The sequence below is a fragment of the Tamandua tetradactyla genome, chromosome 21, assembly GCF_023851605.1.
Source record: "Tamandua tetradactyla isolate mTamTet1 chromosome 21, mTamTet1.pri, whole genome shotgun sequence".
Taxonomy (NCBI): Eukaryota; Metazoa; Chordata; class Mammalia; order Pilosa; family Myrmecophagidae; genus Tamandua; species Tamandua tetradactyla.
In genome coordinates, this window is record NC_135347.1 from 51,145,647 (window position 1) to 51,160,395 (window position 14,749).

At 35.8% G+C, this 14,749-nt stretch overlaps 1 protein-coding gene across 7 annotated transcripts in view; it reads right to left on the reverse strand.

Annotated features, from left to right (window-relative positions):
* The window catches only part of ZFYVE16 (zinc finger FYVE-type containing 16), a 121,367-nt gene that overhangs the window by 53,686 nt on the left and 52,932 nt on the right, over positions 1-14,749 (reverse strand). For all 7 annotated transcript variants that reach the window (XM_077139309.1, XM_077139306.1, XM_077139303.1 and 4 more), the window contains one exon: positions 508-616. In XM_077139309.1, the coding sequence (XP_076995424.1) occupies positions 508-577 (70 nt within the window). In that variant the 5' untranslated portion in view covers positions 578-616. The remainder of the gene's footprint in view (positions 1-507; positions 617-14,749) is intronic.

Below are 14,749 nucleotides of genomic sequence, written 5' to 3' on the forward strand. Positions count from 1 at the left end.
TTTATATATTTTTAAAATATTCCTTGGTTTTTACTTTTGAATGTGGATGTCATGAAGTGATTCCACTCAAAATAATTTAGTTGCAACTATTAAAAAAAAATAGACTACGGAAGAGCTGAAAAACAATCAAATATCTTTATTATGCCCTCCAGGTTCCTGGTCCTCATTATAACATGAAGGAAATATGATCTCTCAGTAATGAAACATCAGCTTACAGAGAACTTTCAAACTGTTTTTTTGGTTTGTTCATATGCTGACTTTAAAGGTCTTTCTTATAGTGAAACTTGTATATGGAGAGAAACTTAGTTTCCTTACTTCATTTCTGGCTATCAGTTCCATTCAATATGAGAATAAACTAATACATTATAATGAAAATAAGTGAACCTTTACAGATTATAACAATATGACCAAAATTGAAAACAATTTTGCTATAAGCATTCCATGTCTGAGAAAACTGAATCACAGATATTTTAAGTCATTAGGAGCAAAAATAGAAAATCAACAGACCTGGGTTCTGTTCAAAATCATCAAGAAGTTTGTCCAAGTCACTGACTGCTGCTTTAAAATAACTGTCCATCCTAATTGTAGATTTATTCAGAATTTAATTCTTATATGCCTAGAAAATACAAAAGTATGATGTTTAATTTAGTTATTTTAACACATAAATATTATGCCATCTACAGTATGCTAAGGAATGTAGTCAGGGAAGAGACAGAAATAAAATTAAAAGTCCTGCTTTGAAGAATCCACAATTTAGTTAGGGAAATTGCCCCTATATGTATAGAAAGGACATGAAAACCAACAATCTAACAATTGCACATATAAGCTATTAGAAAATTTTAAATGTTTATCTAAATAACTCATGGGTCAAAGAATTCATGGATATCTAAAAATAATGATAAATACTACATATATATTGTAAAATTAAATGCACTACATACAAATAAAGATATATTGCATATAACCACTGCTGGGATTCAAAAGAAGTGGTACTTTAAGGGATGCTGAGAGCCTTAGATGTTTATGCTTTAGAAAAGAAGAAACATTGAAAACCAGTAAGCTAAGCCAAGGGCAGAAATTAAAGAAATAGAAAATAAGCAGAAACAAAAGAGAAGCAGGAAAACCAAAAATTATTTTATGAAAAGATGAGTAAAGTTGATGAACCTCTGGTCTGGGGAAGTAATTCTACAAGATGAGCCTGGGACACTTTGAAGGAAGCCACCAATGACAAATGGAAAAATATTAAAAGGATACAGGAGCCAACTTGTAGGGACTCCCACCTGGCTTAAACGGGACAATGTGAACATAAAATAAATGAAATGGCAAAGGATCAAACACCTACCAAATAGACACAAAACTCAGAGAGCATGGTGATATTAAAAACAAAAGCAAAATGTATCACGCACTGGAGGGCTAACAGGGCATTCATTAAAGCATTATTCTAAAAATTGATAAATGAAGGAAAAGAGCCAAGAATTTATTCTGTCCTTCATTTACAAAAATACTTTAGGATAACAAAAAGTAACGGAGGGAAAGTTCCTCTTTAGATAAGAATTCCAGCTAAATGCTGAAGGATATTACAATTTTGAAAATCATCTTTTTGTAGTCTCTAAGACGATAAATGGACTAGGCAATGGCTATCAATGGATGTTAAAAGATGAAAGGTTGATGGGGGACTTTATAATGGTAGGATCAGGCCAACACATCTGAATCCACTGATCAATTTCAACATCAATAAATGTGAACAAAACATGTGTTAACAAAACAAGAACAAAACATTTTGTTCTTCATATAGAGGATACAGCATCACTTATAAAGTATTTCTATCTTAAAAAACTGAACTTGAATCTAATCAAGCTTTTAGATCTAACTGCATTGGAAATTCAGGCATAGAGGAATAACTTAAATGAATCCAAAGAAAGGATTCAGTCAAATCCAGAAGGTGGATCACTCTATAGCAGTCTTCTTAAAATGGTCTATGACATAACCTTTGTAAAATACAATAAAAATTATGTGTGAGACTAAAGCAAAAAATGTTTATGTGGTACAAAATTTATATTTTGACTAGTGCATTTCCTAATATAACTTATATACATAGTTTGATTGAACACCATAAGTACTTGGAATCTCAGGTAGGACATGAGATTTTGTTGGTTTGTCCAGAGTGATGCCCCGATGAATCCCAGAGTGATTCCATCAGTAAGTGGAAAAGTATTTGCAAAGCCCCCTTCGGGGAATGGTGAGAACAGGTGGTGAGAACTTCCCCAAGTCGAATTCCTGATATCCTCACAAGCAGTGTGGACAACCAAAACTATAAGCTGAGCCCCCAGTCTTGGGGTTTGTTCATACGAAACTTAACCCCACAAAGGATAGGTCAAGTCTACTTAAAATTTAGGCCTAAGAGTCGCCCCCAAGAGAGCCTCTTTGGTTGCTCAGATGTGGCCTCTCTCTCCAGCCAACACAGCAAGCAGACTCACCACCCTCCCCGTCTACGTGGGACATGACTCCCAGGGGTGTGGACCTTCTGGCAACGTGGGACAGAAATCCTGGAATGAGTTGAAACTCAGCATCAACGAACTGAGAAAAACCCCAGAATGAGATGAGACTCAGCATCAAGGGATTGAGAAAACCTTCTCGACCAAAAGGGGGAAGAGGGAAATGAGACAAAGTGTCAGTGGCTGAGAGATTCCAAACAGTCAAGAGGTTATCCTGGAGGTTATTCTTATGCATTAAGTAGACATCACCTTTTTATTCAAGATGTAGTGGAGAGGCTGGCGGGAACTGCCTGAAAATGTAGAGCTGTGTTCCAGTAGCCATGTTTCTTGATGATGACTGAATAATGATATAACTTTCACAATGTGATTGTGTGATTGTGAAAACCTTGTGTCTGGTGCTCCTTTTATCTACCTTGTCAACAGACGAGTAGAACATATGGAATAAAAATAAATAATGGGGGAACAAATGTTAAAATAAATAAATAAAAGATTAGGGCAGACATAATGAAAACAGAAAATTAAGAAACAAAAACAGTAATAGAAAATCGACAAGACCAAAAGTTGGTTCTTTGAAAAGGTCAGTAAAATTGACAAACTTTTAGTTAGACTGATGAAGAAAAAAGACACAGTGAAAATCAGAAATAAGGAGGGACATTATAACCAATCCTACAGAAATAGAAAGAACTATAAAAGTGTACTTGGAAAAATTATATAGCAACCCATTAGATAATCTTGATGAAAAGGACAAATTCCTAGATAAACACAAACTACCTACACTGACTCAAGAAGAAATAAAAGACCTCAACAATCTAATAACTAGTAAAGAGATTAAATCAGTAATCAAAAACCTCTCAACAAAGAAAAGCCCAAGACCAGATGGCTTCACAGAGAAACTTTACCGAACATTCCAAGAAGAATTAACACTCATCCTCTTCAAATCTTCCAAAAAACTGAAGAGGAGAGAACACCCCCTAATTCATTCTCAAGGCCAGGTAAAGAAAGCACAAGGAAAGAAAATTAAAGATTGATATTCCTTATAAAAGATGCTAAAATTCTCAACAAAATACTAGCAAAAATGAATACAAGAGCACATTAAAAGAATTATACACCATGATCAAGTGAGATTTATCCCAGATATGCAAGGCTGACTGAGCATAAGAAAAATCAGTTAATATAACAGACCACATTAACAGAATGAAGGAAAAAAAAAACCCATATGATCATCCCAATTGAGGTAGAAAAGGTATTTGACAAAATTCAGCACCCCTTCTTGATAAAAACCATTAGAAAACAGGAAAAGAAGAAAACTTCAACATGACAAAGAACATACATGGAAAACCCAGAAAGACTAAAAGACTTCCTCTAAGATTGGAACAAGACAAGGATGCCCACTGCCACCACTATTATTACACATTGCACTGAAATTCTTGTCAGAGCAACTGAGCAAGAAAAAGAAATAGAAGGTATCAAAGTTGGAAAGGAAGAAGTAAAACTTCACCTAATAGCAGATGACATGATCTTATGTATGGGAAATCCACAACAAAGTTCCTTGAGCTAATAAATTAATTCTCCAATGTGGTGGGGTATAAGATCAACACCCAAAAGTCAGTAATGTTTCTGTACAAAAGCAATGGACAATCAGAAGGATAAATCAAGAAAAATATTCTATTTATAACAGCAACTAAAAGAATTAAATATCTAGGAATAAATCTAACCAAGGATATAAAAGACTTCTGCACAGAAAACTATAAAACAGTGCTAAAAGAAATCAAAGATTTAAATAAACGGAAGGCATTTCATCTTCATGGATTGGAAGACTAAGTATCATTAAGATGCAAAGTGTACGCAATGTGATTTACAGATTCCACATAACAGCAATAAAAATTTCAACCTTCTTTGCAGAAATGGAAAGGCCAGTCATCAAATTTATATGGAAGGGTAAGGGGCTCTGAATAGCCAAAGCCATATGGGAAAAGAATGAAATTGGAGGACACATCTCTTGTTTATCAAACTTATTACAAGTCACAGTAATCAAAACAGCATGGCACTAGTACAAGGACAGATAAACAGACCAATGAAATCTAACTGAAAGCTAAGAAATCAACCTTCACATGTATGACCAACTGATTTTTGATAAGGGGCAAAGACCACTTAACTGGGAAAGAACAGTCTCTTTAACAAAAATAGTGCTGGAGGAACTGGATCTCTATTTGCAAAAGAATGAAGGTGAATCCCTACCTTACAAAAACCAACTCAAAATGGATCAAAGACCTAAGTATAAGAGCTAGAATAATAAAACTCCTAGAAGAAAACATACAGAAGCTTCTTCAGGACCTTGTGCTAGGCAATGGTTTCTTAGGTTATACACCAAAAGCACAAGCAACAAAAGAAAAACTAGATAAGTGAGACCCCATCAAAATTAAAACTTCTATGTATCAAAGGACTTTCTCATGAAAGTAAAAATACAACTTACACAATGGAGAAATTATTTGGAAATCACATATCTGATAAGAGCTTAATATCAAGGATATATAAAGAAAGCTTTCAACTCAACAACAAAAAGACAAAAAACCCAATTTAAAAAATGGGCAAAAGACATGGTTAACATTTCTCCAAAGAAGATATTAAATGGCCAAATGGTACATGAAAAGTTGCTCAACATCAACAGTCATTAGGGAAATGCAAATCAAAACCACAATGAGATACCATTTCACAACCACTAGAACAGCTACTACTAAAAAATGTAAAACTACAATTATTGGAGAGGATGTAGAGAGACAGGAACACATTCATTTTTGGTAGTAATGTAAGATGGTGCAGCTGCAATGAAAGATAGTGAAGGAAACTCGGAAAGTTAAGTGTAGAATTATATTTAATTCTATATGCCTAACAGAGGGACCCAGCAATCCCACTATTAGGCATAAACCCCCAAAGAACTGAAAGCAGGGACTCAAACAGATATTTTCACAATGATGTTCCTAGTAGTATTAGTCACAATTGCCAAAAGATGGAAGCAACCCAAGTGTCCAACAAACAACGAATACATAAACAAAATTTAGTATATACATATACACACACAATGGAATATTACTCAGCATTAATAAAGAATGAAGATCTGATACATGTGACAGCACAGATGAACCTTGAAGACATCAGTTTGTGTGAAATAAGCCAGACACAAAAGGACAAATATTGTATGATCTCACTGATATGAAATAATTAGAAAAAGCACACTCAAAGAGTCATATTCTAAAATACAGGTTACCAGGGACCAGTGGAGGTAGGGAATAGGAAGTTAATTATTAAAATGTACAGTTTCTTTTTGGGATGATGGAAAAATTTTGGTAATGGATGGTGGTAATGGTAGCACAACATCGTGAATGTAATCGACTGCACTGAATTATATATTTAAATTTGATTAAAAAGGGAAATTTTAGGTTGTATGTATGGTACTAGAATAAAATTAAAAAAAAAAAATCCATGGTACTTCATAACACAAACAGTGAACCCGAAATTAAACCTTGAACTACAGTTAGTCGTACAATTATAAAAATGCGTTTTCACCAATTGTAACAAATGTTTCACACTAATGCCAGGTGTTAGTAATAGGATATTAGAACCCTGTATTTTATGCATGATTTTTGTGTAAACTCACAACTTCTCTAATTAAAAAAAAAAAAAAAAAAAAGGCATACCTTGGGTAAAGGATGGGGGACATTAAAAGTGTTCATAGGTGGGCAATGGTGGCTCAGCTGGCAAATTTTCTTGCCTGCCATACCAGAGACCCAGGTTCAATTCCCAGTGCCTGCCCATGCAAAAAAAAAACAACAAAGTGTTCCATGGTTCAAAGGGGTAAATTAAAATAATAATAAACCTCGATGGCATATATACATGGTTTAAAACATAACCACTAAAAGAACAAAAATAGAGTTTATAATCCCAAAACCAACAGAGAGGAAAAAAATAAAATAAAATGAGAAGGAAAAAAAAAACAGAATTAAAAACCCCATCCAACAGAAGGCAACTACGGAGAAACAAAACAGCATTAGAAAAGGCAGAACAAATAGAAAACATTAAATTAAAAAGGGAGACTAGGTTAAAATATATCAGCAATCAAAATACATGTAAATGGATAAACACACAAGTTAAAAGACAGCTACTGCCAGATTGGATTAAAAAAATAAAATCAGATATACATCACATACATAGAGATTTACCTAAAACATTAAGAACAAAGAATGCTAGAAAATAAAAGGATGGCAAATACAAATCAAAAGAAAATTGGGTACCTATATCAACATCAAAAAGAGCTTAAGACAAATTACTAAGTAAAGATAAAAGGTTCAAATCACCACAGACATATAACAATTCTAAATCACAAAAATTCTCAAAATATCTAAAGCAAAATTTGATTAAACTAGATATAGGCAGGAACAGGAATATCCACCGTGATGTGGTGGGAGATTTCAGCACATCTCTACCAGGAAGGCAAACAAAAAATTATAGGGATATTAAAATGTACATATATAGGGATACAGAATATCTGTAAAACACAATTATCAATCTTGATTTAATTAATATAGGACCCTACTCCCAACCATAGAAAATACATATTTTTATCAGTCATGGAAAGCTTTTTATTAAAGAAAAAAAAAGACCCACAAACTATGCCATCAAAAGTCTCCAAATTTTAAAGAACTGGTATCATATATACATGACTACTACTCAGTTAAATCAGAGGGACATAGGTTCTCCTTCAAGTAACAATACTAAACAATTAAGGGTTTTTTATGTTATGATGTTATATTATGTTATCCATGTTCTTTATGTTATTTGCCATTTAGTTCTAACAAGAAAAGTCAACACATCAGTGGAACAACTCACAACTCGATACTGGTTTCTTCTTGAAACCTACCCTGAATGAACTGTGGCAATGATTTTGTACACAACATTGATGGTCCATTTATGTTACAGAAATCTATAAATTCAGCACCAAGAATTATATTTCATTCTAAGACACAACCTGATGGACCAAGAGGAAATTTAAATTCTAGAAATGGAAACCTGCAACAAGCAAGACTCATGCAAAAAAGGTGAAATGAAAATTTAGCTCAGTTATTCACATCATGGATTTTCAGAGAGGGACAAATCTGAGACACCAATATTTCAGCTGACAGGGCCATTCTAAATTATTTCAAATCACCTGATTACAAATAAAAGTAATGATGAATTTATCAAAATATCTACCATGAAAGATGCTTTAGGCTGCAGTGTATTATTATATAACCAACACCAGCTTAAGTATTTGGCCAGTAGTACGTTCAATTATTCCAGAAATATAAATGAATTTTTTTTTCTGTTTTTTTTTATTAATTAAAAAAAGAATTAACAAAACAATTAGAAATCATTCCAATCTACATGTACAATCAGTAATTCTTAATAACATCACATAGTTGCATATTCATCATTTCTTAGTACATTTGCATCGATTTAGAAAAAGAAATAAAAAGACAACAGAATAAGAATTAAACCAATAATAGAAAGAAAAAAAAAACAAAAAAAACAAAAACAAAAAACCTATACCTCACATGCAGCTTCATTCAGTGTTTTAACATAATTGCATTACAATTGGGTAGTATTGTGCTGTCCATTTCTGAGTTTTTATATCCAGTCCCGTTGTACAGTCTGTATCCCTTCATCTCCAATTATCCCTTCTCTTTTTTTTTTTTTTTTTTAATTAACGGAAAAAAAGAAATTAACCCAACATTTAGAGATCATACCATTCTACACATGCAATCATTAATTCTTAACATCATCACATAGATGCATGATCATCATTTCTTAGTGCATTTGCATTGGTTTAGAAGAACTAGCAACATAACCGAAAAAGATATAGAATGTTAATATAGAGAAAAAAATAAAAGTAATAATAGTAAAATCAAAACAAAACAACACAAAACAAAACAAAAACCTATAGCTCAGATGCAGCTTCATTCAGTGTTTTAACATGATTACTTTACAATTAGGTATTATTGTGCTGTCCATTTTTGAGTTTTTGTATCTAGTCCTGTTGCACAGTCTGTATCCCTTCAGCTTCAATTACCCATTGTCTTACCCTGTTTCTAACTCCTGCTGAACTCTGTTACCAATGACATATTTCAAGTTTATTCTCGAATGTCCGTTCACATCAGTGGGACCATACAGTATTTGTCCTTTAGTTTTTGGCTGGATTCACTCAGCATAATATTCTCTAGGTCCATCCATGTTATTACATGGTTCATAAGTTTATCTTGTCTTAAAGCTGCATAATATTCCATCGTATGTATATACCACAGTTTGTTTAGCCACTCTTCTGTTGATGGAGATTTTGGCTGTTTCCATCTCTTTGCAATTGTAAATAACGCTGCTATAAACATTGGTGTGCAAATGTCCGTTTGTGTCTTTGCCCTTAAGTCCTTTGAGTAGATACCTAGCAATGGTATTGCTGGGTCGTATGGCAGTTCTATATTCAGCTTTTTGAGGAACCGCCAAACTGCCTTCCACAGTGGTTGCACCCTTTGACATTCCCACCAACAGTGGATAAGTGTGCCTCTTTCTCCGCATCCTCTCCAGCACTTGTCATTTTCTGTTTTGTTGATAATGGCCATTCTGGTGGGTGTGAGATGATATCTCATTGTGGTTTTGATTTGCATTTCTCTAATGGCCAGGGACATTGAGCATCTCTTCATGTGCCTCTTGGCCATCCGTATATCCTCTTCTGAGAGGTGTCTGTTCAAGTCTTTTTCCCATTTTGTAACTGGATTGGCTGTCTTTTTGTTGTTGAGATGAACAATCTCTTTATAAATTCTGGATACTAGACCTTTATCTGATATATCATTTCCAAATATTGTCTCCCATTGTGAAGACTGTCTTTCTACTTTCTTGATGAAGTTCTTTGATGCACAAAAGTGTTTAATTTTGAGGAGTTCCCATTTATTTATTTCCTTCTTCAGTGCTCTTGCTTTAGGTTTAAGGTCCATAAAACCGCCTCCAGTTGTAAGATCCATAAGATATCTCCCAACATTTTCCTCTAACTGTTTTATGGTCTTAGACCTAATGTTTAGATCTTTGATCCATTCTGAGTTAACTTTTGTATAGGGTGTGAGAGATGGGTCTTCTTTCATTCTTTTGCATATGGATATCCAGTTCTCTAGGCACCATTTATTGAAGAGACTGTTCTGTCCCAGGTGACTTGGCTTGACTGCCTTATCAAAGATCAAATGTCCATAGATGAGAGGGTCTATATCTGAGCACTCTATTCGATTCCATTGGTCGATATATCTATCTTTATGCCAATACCATGCTGTTTTGACCACTGTGGCTTCATAATATGCCTTAAAGTCAGGCAGCGCAAGACCTCCAGCTTCGTTTTTTTTCCTCAAGATGTTTTTAGCAATTCGGGGCACCCTGCCCTTCCAGATAAATTTGCTTATTGGTTTTTCTATTTCTGAAAAATAAGTTGTTGGGATTTTGATTGGTATTGCATTGAATCTGTAAATCAATTTAGGTAGGATTGACATCTTAACTATATTTAGTCTTCCAATCCATGAACACGGTATGCCCTTCCATCTATTTAGGTCTTCTGTGATTTCTTTTAGCAGTTTTTTGTAGTTTTCTTTATATAGGTTTTTTGTCTCTTTAGTTAAATTTATTCCTAGGTATTTTATTCTTTTAGTTGCAATTGTAAATGGGATTCGTTTCTTGATTTCCCCCTCAGCTTGTTCATTACTAGTGTATAGAAATGCTACAGATTTTTGAATGTTGATCTTGTAACCTGCTACTTTGCTGTACTCATTTATTAGCTCTAGTAGTTTTGTTGTGGATTTTTCCGGGTTTTCGACGTATAGTATCATATCATCTGCAAACAGTGATAGTTTTGCTTCTTCCTTTCCAATTTTGATGCCTTGTATTTCTTTTTCTTGTCTAATTGCTCTGGCTAGAACCTCCAACACAATGTTGAATAATAGTGGTGATAGTGGACATCCTTGTCTTGTTCCTGATCTTAGGGGGAAAGTTTTCAATTTTTCCCCATTGAGGATGATATTAGCTGTGGGTTTTTCATATATTCCCTCTATCATTTTAAGGAAGTTCCCTTGTATTCCTATCTTTTGAAGTGTTTTCAACAGGAAAGGATGTTGAATCTTGTCGAATGCCTTCTCTGCATCAATTGAGATGATCATGTGATTTTTCTGCTTTGATTTGTTGATATGGTGTATTACATTAATTGATTTTCTTATGTTGAACCATCCTTGCATACCTGGGATGAATCCTACTTGGTCATGATGTATAATTCTTTTAATGTGTTGTTGGATACGATTTGCTAGAATTTTATTGAGGATTTTTGCATCTGTATTCATTAGAGAGATTGGTCTGTAGTTTTCTTTTTTTGTAATATCTTTGCCTGGTTTTGGTATGAGGGTGATGTTGGCTTCATAGAATGAATTGGTAGTTTTCCCTCCACTTCGATTTTTTTGAAGAGTTTGAAGAGAATTGGTACTAATTCTTTCTGGAACGTTTGGTAGAATTCACATGTGAAGCCATCTGGTCCTGGACTTTTCTTTTTAGGAAGCTTTTGAATGACTAATTCAATTTCTTTACTTGTGATTGGTTTGTTGAGGTCATCTATGTCTTCTTGAGTCAAAGTTGGTTGTTCATGTCTTTCCAGGAACCCGTCCATTTCCTCTAAATTGTTGTATTTATTAGCGTAAAGTTGTTCATAGTATCCTGTTATTACCTCCTTTATTTCTGTGAGGTCAGTAGTTATGTCTCCTCTTCCATTTCTGATCTTATTTATTTGCATCCTCTCTCTTCTTCTTTTTGTCAATCTTGATAGGGGCCCATCAATCTTATTGATTTTCTCATAGAACCAACTTCTGGTCTTATTGATTTTCTCTACTGTTTTCATATTTTCAATTTCATTTATTTCTGCTCTGATCTTTGTTATTTCTTTCCTTTTGCTTGCTTTGGGATTAGTTTGCTGTTCTTTCTCCAGTTCTTCCAATTGAACAGTTAATTCCTGCATTTTTGCCTTTTCTTCTTTTCTGATATAGGCATTTAGGGCAATAAATTTCCCTCTTAGCACTGCCTTTGCTGCATCCCATAAGTTTTGATATGTTGTGTTTTCACTTTCATTTGCCTCGAGGTATTTACTAATTTCTCTTGCAATTTCTTCTTTGACCCACTCGTTGTTTAAGAGTGTGTTGTTGAGCCTCCACGTATTTGTGAATTTTCTGGCACTCCGCCTATTATTGATTTCCAACTTCATTCCTTTATGATCCGAGAAAGTGTTGTGTATGATTTCAATCTTTTTAAATTTGTTAAGACTTGCTTTGTGACCCAGCATATGGTCTATCTTTGAGAATGATCCATGAGCACTTGCGAAAAAGGTGTATCCTGCTGTTGTGGGGTGTAATGTCCTATAAATGTCTGTTAAGTCTAGCTCCTTTATAGTAATATTCAGATTCTCTATTTCTTTATTGATCCTCTGTCTAGATGTTCTGTCCATTGATGAGAGTGGGGAATTGAAGTCTCGAACTATTATGGTATTTGTGTCTATTTCCCTTTTCAGTGTTTGCAGTGTATTCCTCACGTATTTTGGGGCATTCTGGTTCGGTGCATAAATATTTATGATTGTTATGTCTTCTTGTTTAATTGTTCCTTTTATTAGTATATAGTGTCCTTCTTTGTCTCTTTTAACTGTTTTACATTTGAAGTCTAACTTGTTGGATATTAGTATAGCCACTCCTGCTATTTTCTGGTTGTTATTTGCATGAAATATCTTTTCCCAACCTTTCACTTTCAACCTATGTTTATCTTTGGGTCTAAGATGTGTTTCCTGTAGACAGCATATAGAAGGATCCTGTTTTTTAATCCATTCTGCCAATCTATGTCTTTTGATTGGGGAATTCAATCCATTAACATTTAGTGTTATTACTGTTTGGATAATATTTTCCTCTGCCATTTTGGCTTTTGTATTATATATATATCATATCTGACTTTCCTTCTTTCTACACTCTTCTCCATACCTCTCTCTTCTGTCTTTTTGGTTCTGACTCTAGTGCTCCCTTTAGTATTTCTTGCAGAGCTGGTCTCTTGGTCACAAATTCTCTCAGTGACTTTTTGTCTGAGAATGTTTTAATTTCTCCCTCATTTTTGAAGGACAATTTTGCTGGATATAGGAGTCTTGGTTGGCAGTTTTTCTCTTTTAGTAATTTAAATATATCATCCCACTGTCTTCTAGCTTCCATGGTTTCTGCTGAGAAATCTACACATAGTCTTATTGGGTTTCCCTTGTATGTGATGGATTGTTTTTCTCTTGCTGCTTTCAAGATCCTCTCTTTCTCTTTGACCTCTGACATTCTAACTAGTAAGTGTCTTGGAGAACGCCTATTTGGGTCTAATCTCTTTGGGGTGCGCTGCACTTCTTGGATCTGTAATTTTAGGTCTTTCATAAGAGTCGGGAAATTTTCAGTGAAAATTTCTTCCATTAGTTTTTCTCCTCCTTTTCCCTTCTCTTCTCCTTCTGGGACACCCACAACACGTATATTTGTGCGGTTCATATTGTCCTTGAGTTCCCTGATACCCTGTTCAAATTTTTCCATTCTTTTCCCGATAGTTTCTGTTTCTTTTTGGAATTCAGATGTTCCATCCTCCAAATCACTAATTCTATCTTCTGTCTCTTTGAATCTATCATTGTAGGTATCCATTGTTTTTTCTATCTTTTCTACTTTGTCCTTCACTTCCATAAGTTCTGTGATTTGCTTTTTCAGTTTTTCTATTTCTTCTTTATGTTCAGCCCATGTCTTCTTCATGTCCTCCCTCAATTTATCGATTTCATTTTTGAAGAGGTTTTCCATTTCTGTTCGTATATTTAGCATTAGTTGTCTCAGCTCCTGTATCTCATTTGAACTATTGGTTTGTTCCTTTGACTGGGCCATATTTTCAATTATTTGAGCGTGATCCGTTATCTTCTGTTGGCGTCTGCGCATTTAGACAGATTTCCCTGGGTATTGGATCCAAAAGTTTGGAAGATTTTTCTGTGAAATCTCTGGGTTCTGTTTTTCTTATCCTGCCCAGTAGGTGGCGCTCGTGGCACACGTTTGTCTGCGGGTCCCACCAGTAAAAGGTGCTGTGGGACCTTAAACTTTGGAAAACTCTCGCCGTCCTGGGGGTTCGCTAGCTGAAGCGGCTTGAGCCAGCCCGGGGTCCGAACGCAGGGAGGGTTGCTGGTCGCCGCAGCCAGGGAAAGAGCCCGTCCGAATTTCCTAGTCGGCCCTGGGCAACAAGCGTGGCGGGAGGGCGCCAGCGGCAGCGGCCCGCCCGAGAGAGTGCACGTTCCCCGGGAGTCACGGGTTTGGAAGGGGCCTCCCGCACCCGTCACCGTTCTCCGCAGTCTGGGGGTTTCCGATCCAATTCTCTCAGTTGGTCCGGGGGTGCGCGTGGTGTGGGTGCCAGCCGCCTTGGTTTCAGGGGACCACCTCTCCAATTCTCCCAGCCGGCCCGGGAAGGGGGAAGGGAGTAACTCCGGCCGCTTGCCACCCCGCCCGGTAAGGCCCGCGCGCCTCAGCGATCTCACCCGAGCTGCTTCTCTCAGCCAGCCAGCCGTTCCAGGATGGGGTACGCTGTCTTTTTTATCTCTGTTGTGGCTTTGGGCGCTTTCTGTATCGTTTCTACTCCCCTAGTAGGTGTCCTGGAGAAGAAACTAAGATCCGCGTGTCTTACTAAGCCGCCATCTTCCAGGAAGTCCCCATATAAATGAATTTTTAAAAAAAACAAACCCAAGTGAAGTTTGAGCAAAAAGCTGTGCCTGCATGGACCTGACCTTAAACAGCATACCAAACACTGAGAGTTCACCTGCAGGATGGACCATCATCCAGGGCCCAGGAAGCTCAACTGGTGGTACACATTTAGGAAGGACCCAAAAACATTGCAAAGGCTTTAAAAACTGAACTGATAAAGCCACAACAGTCAGAAAGCTGGTCCAATTCTGCAACTTGAAGCCAAACCTGCTCAAATTCCAGCTAAAACAAAATATTAACACTCACTGAAGGACTTAAACAAGACCCAGAATATCATAATATTCAAAGTATCCAGGATACAATCCAAAATTACTCAGTTTAAGAACAAGGAAAATTTAATTCACTCATACAAAGACAAGCAACAGATGCCAACACTGTCAACACAGATGTTGATGTTATCAGAGACTTTAAAGCAGC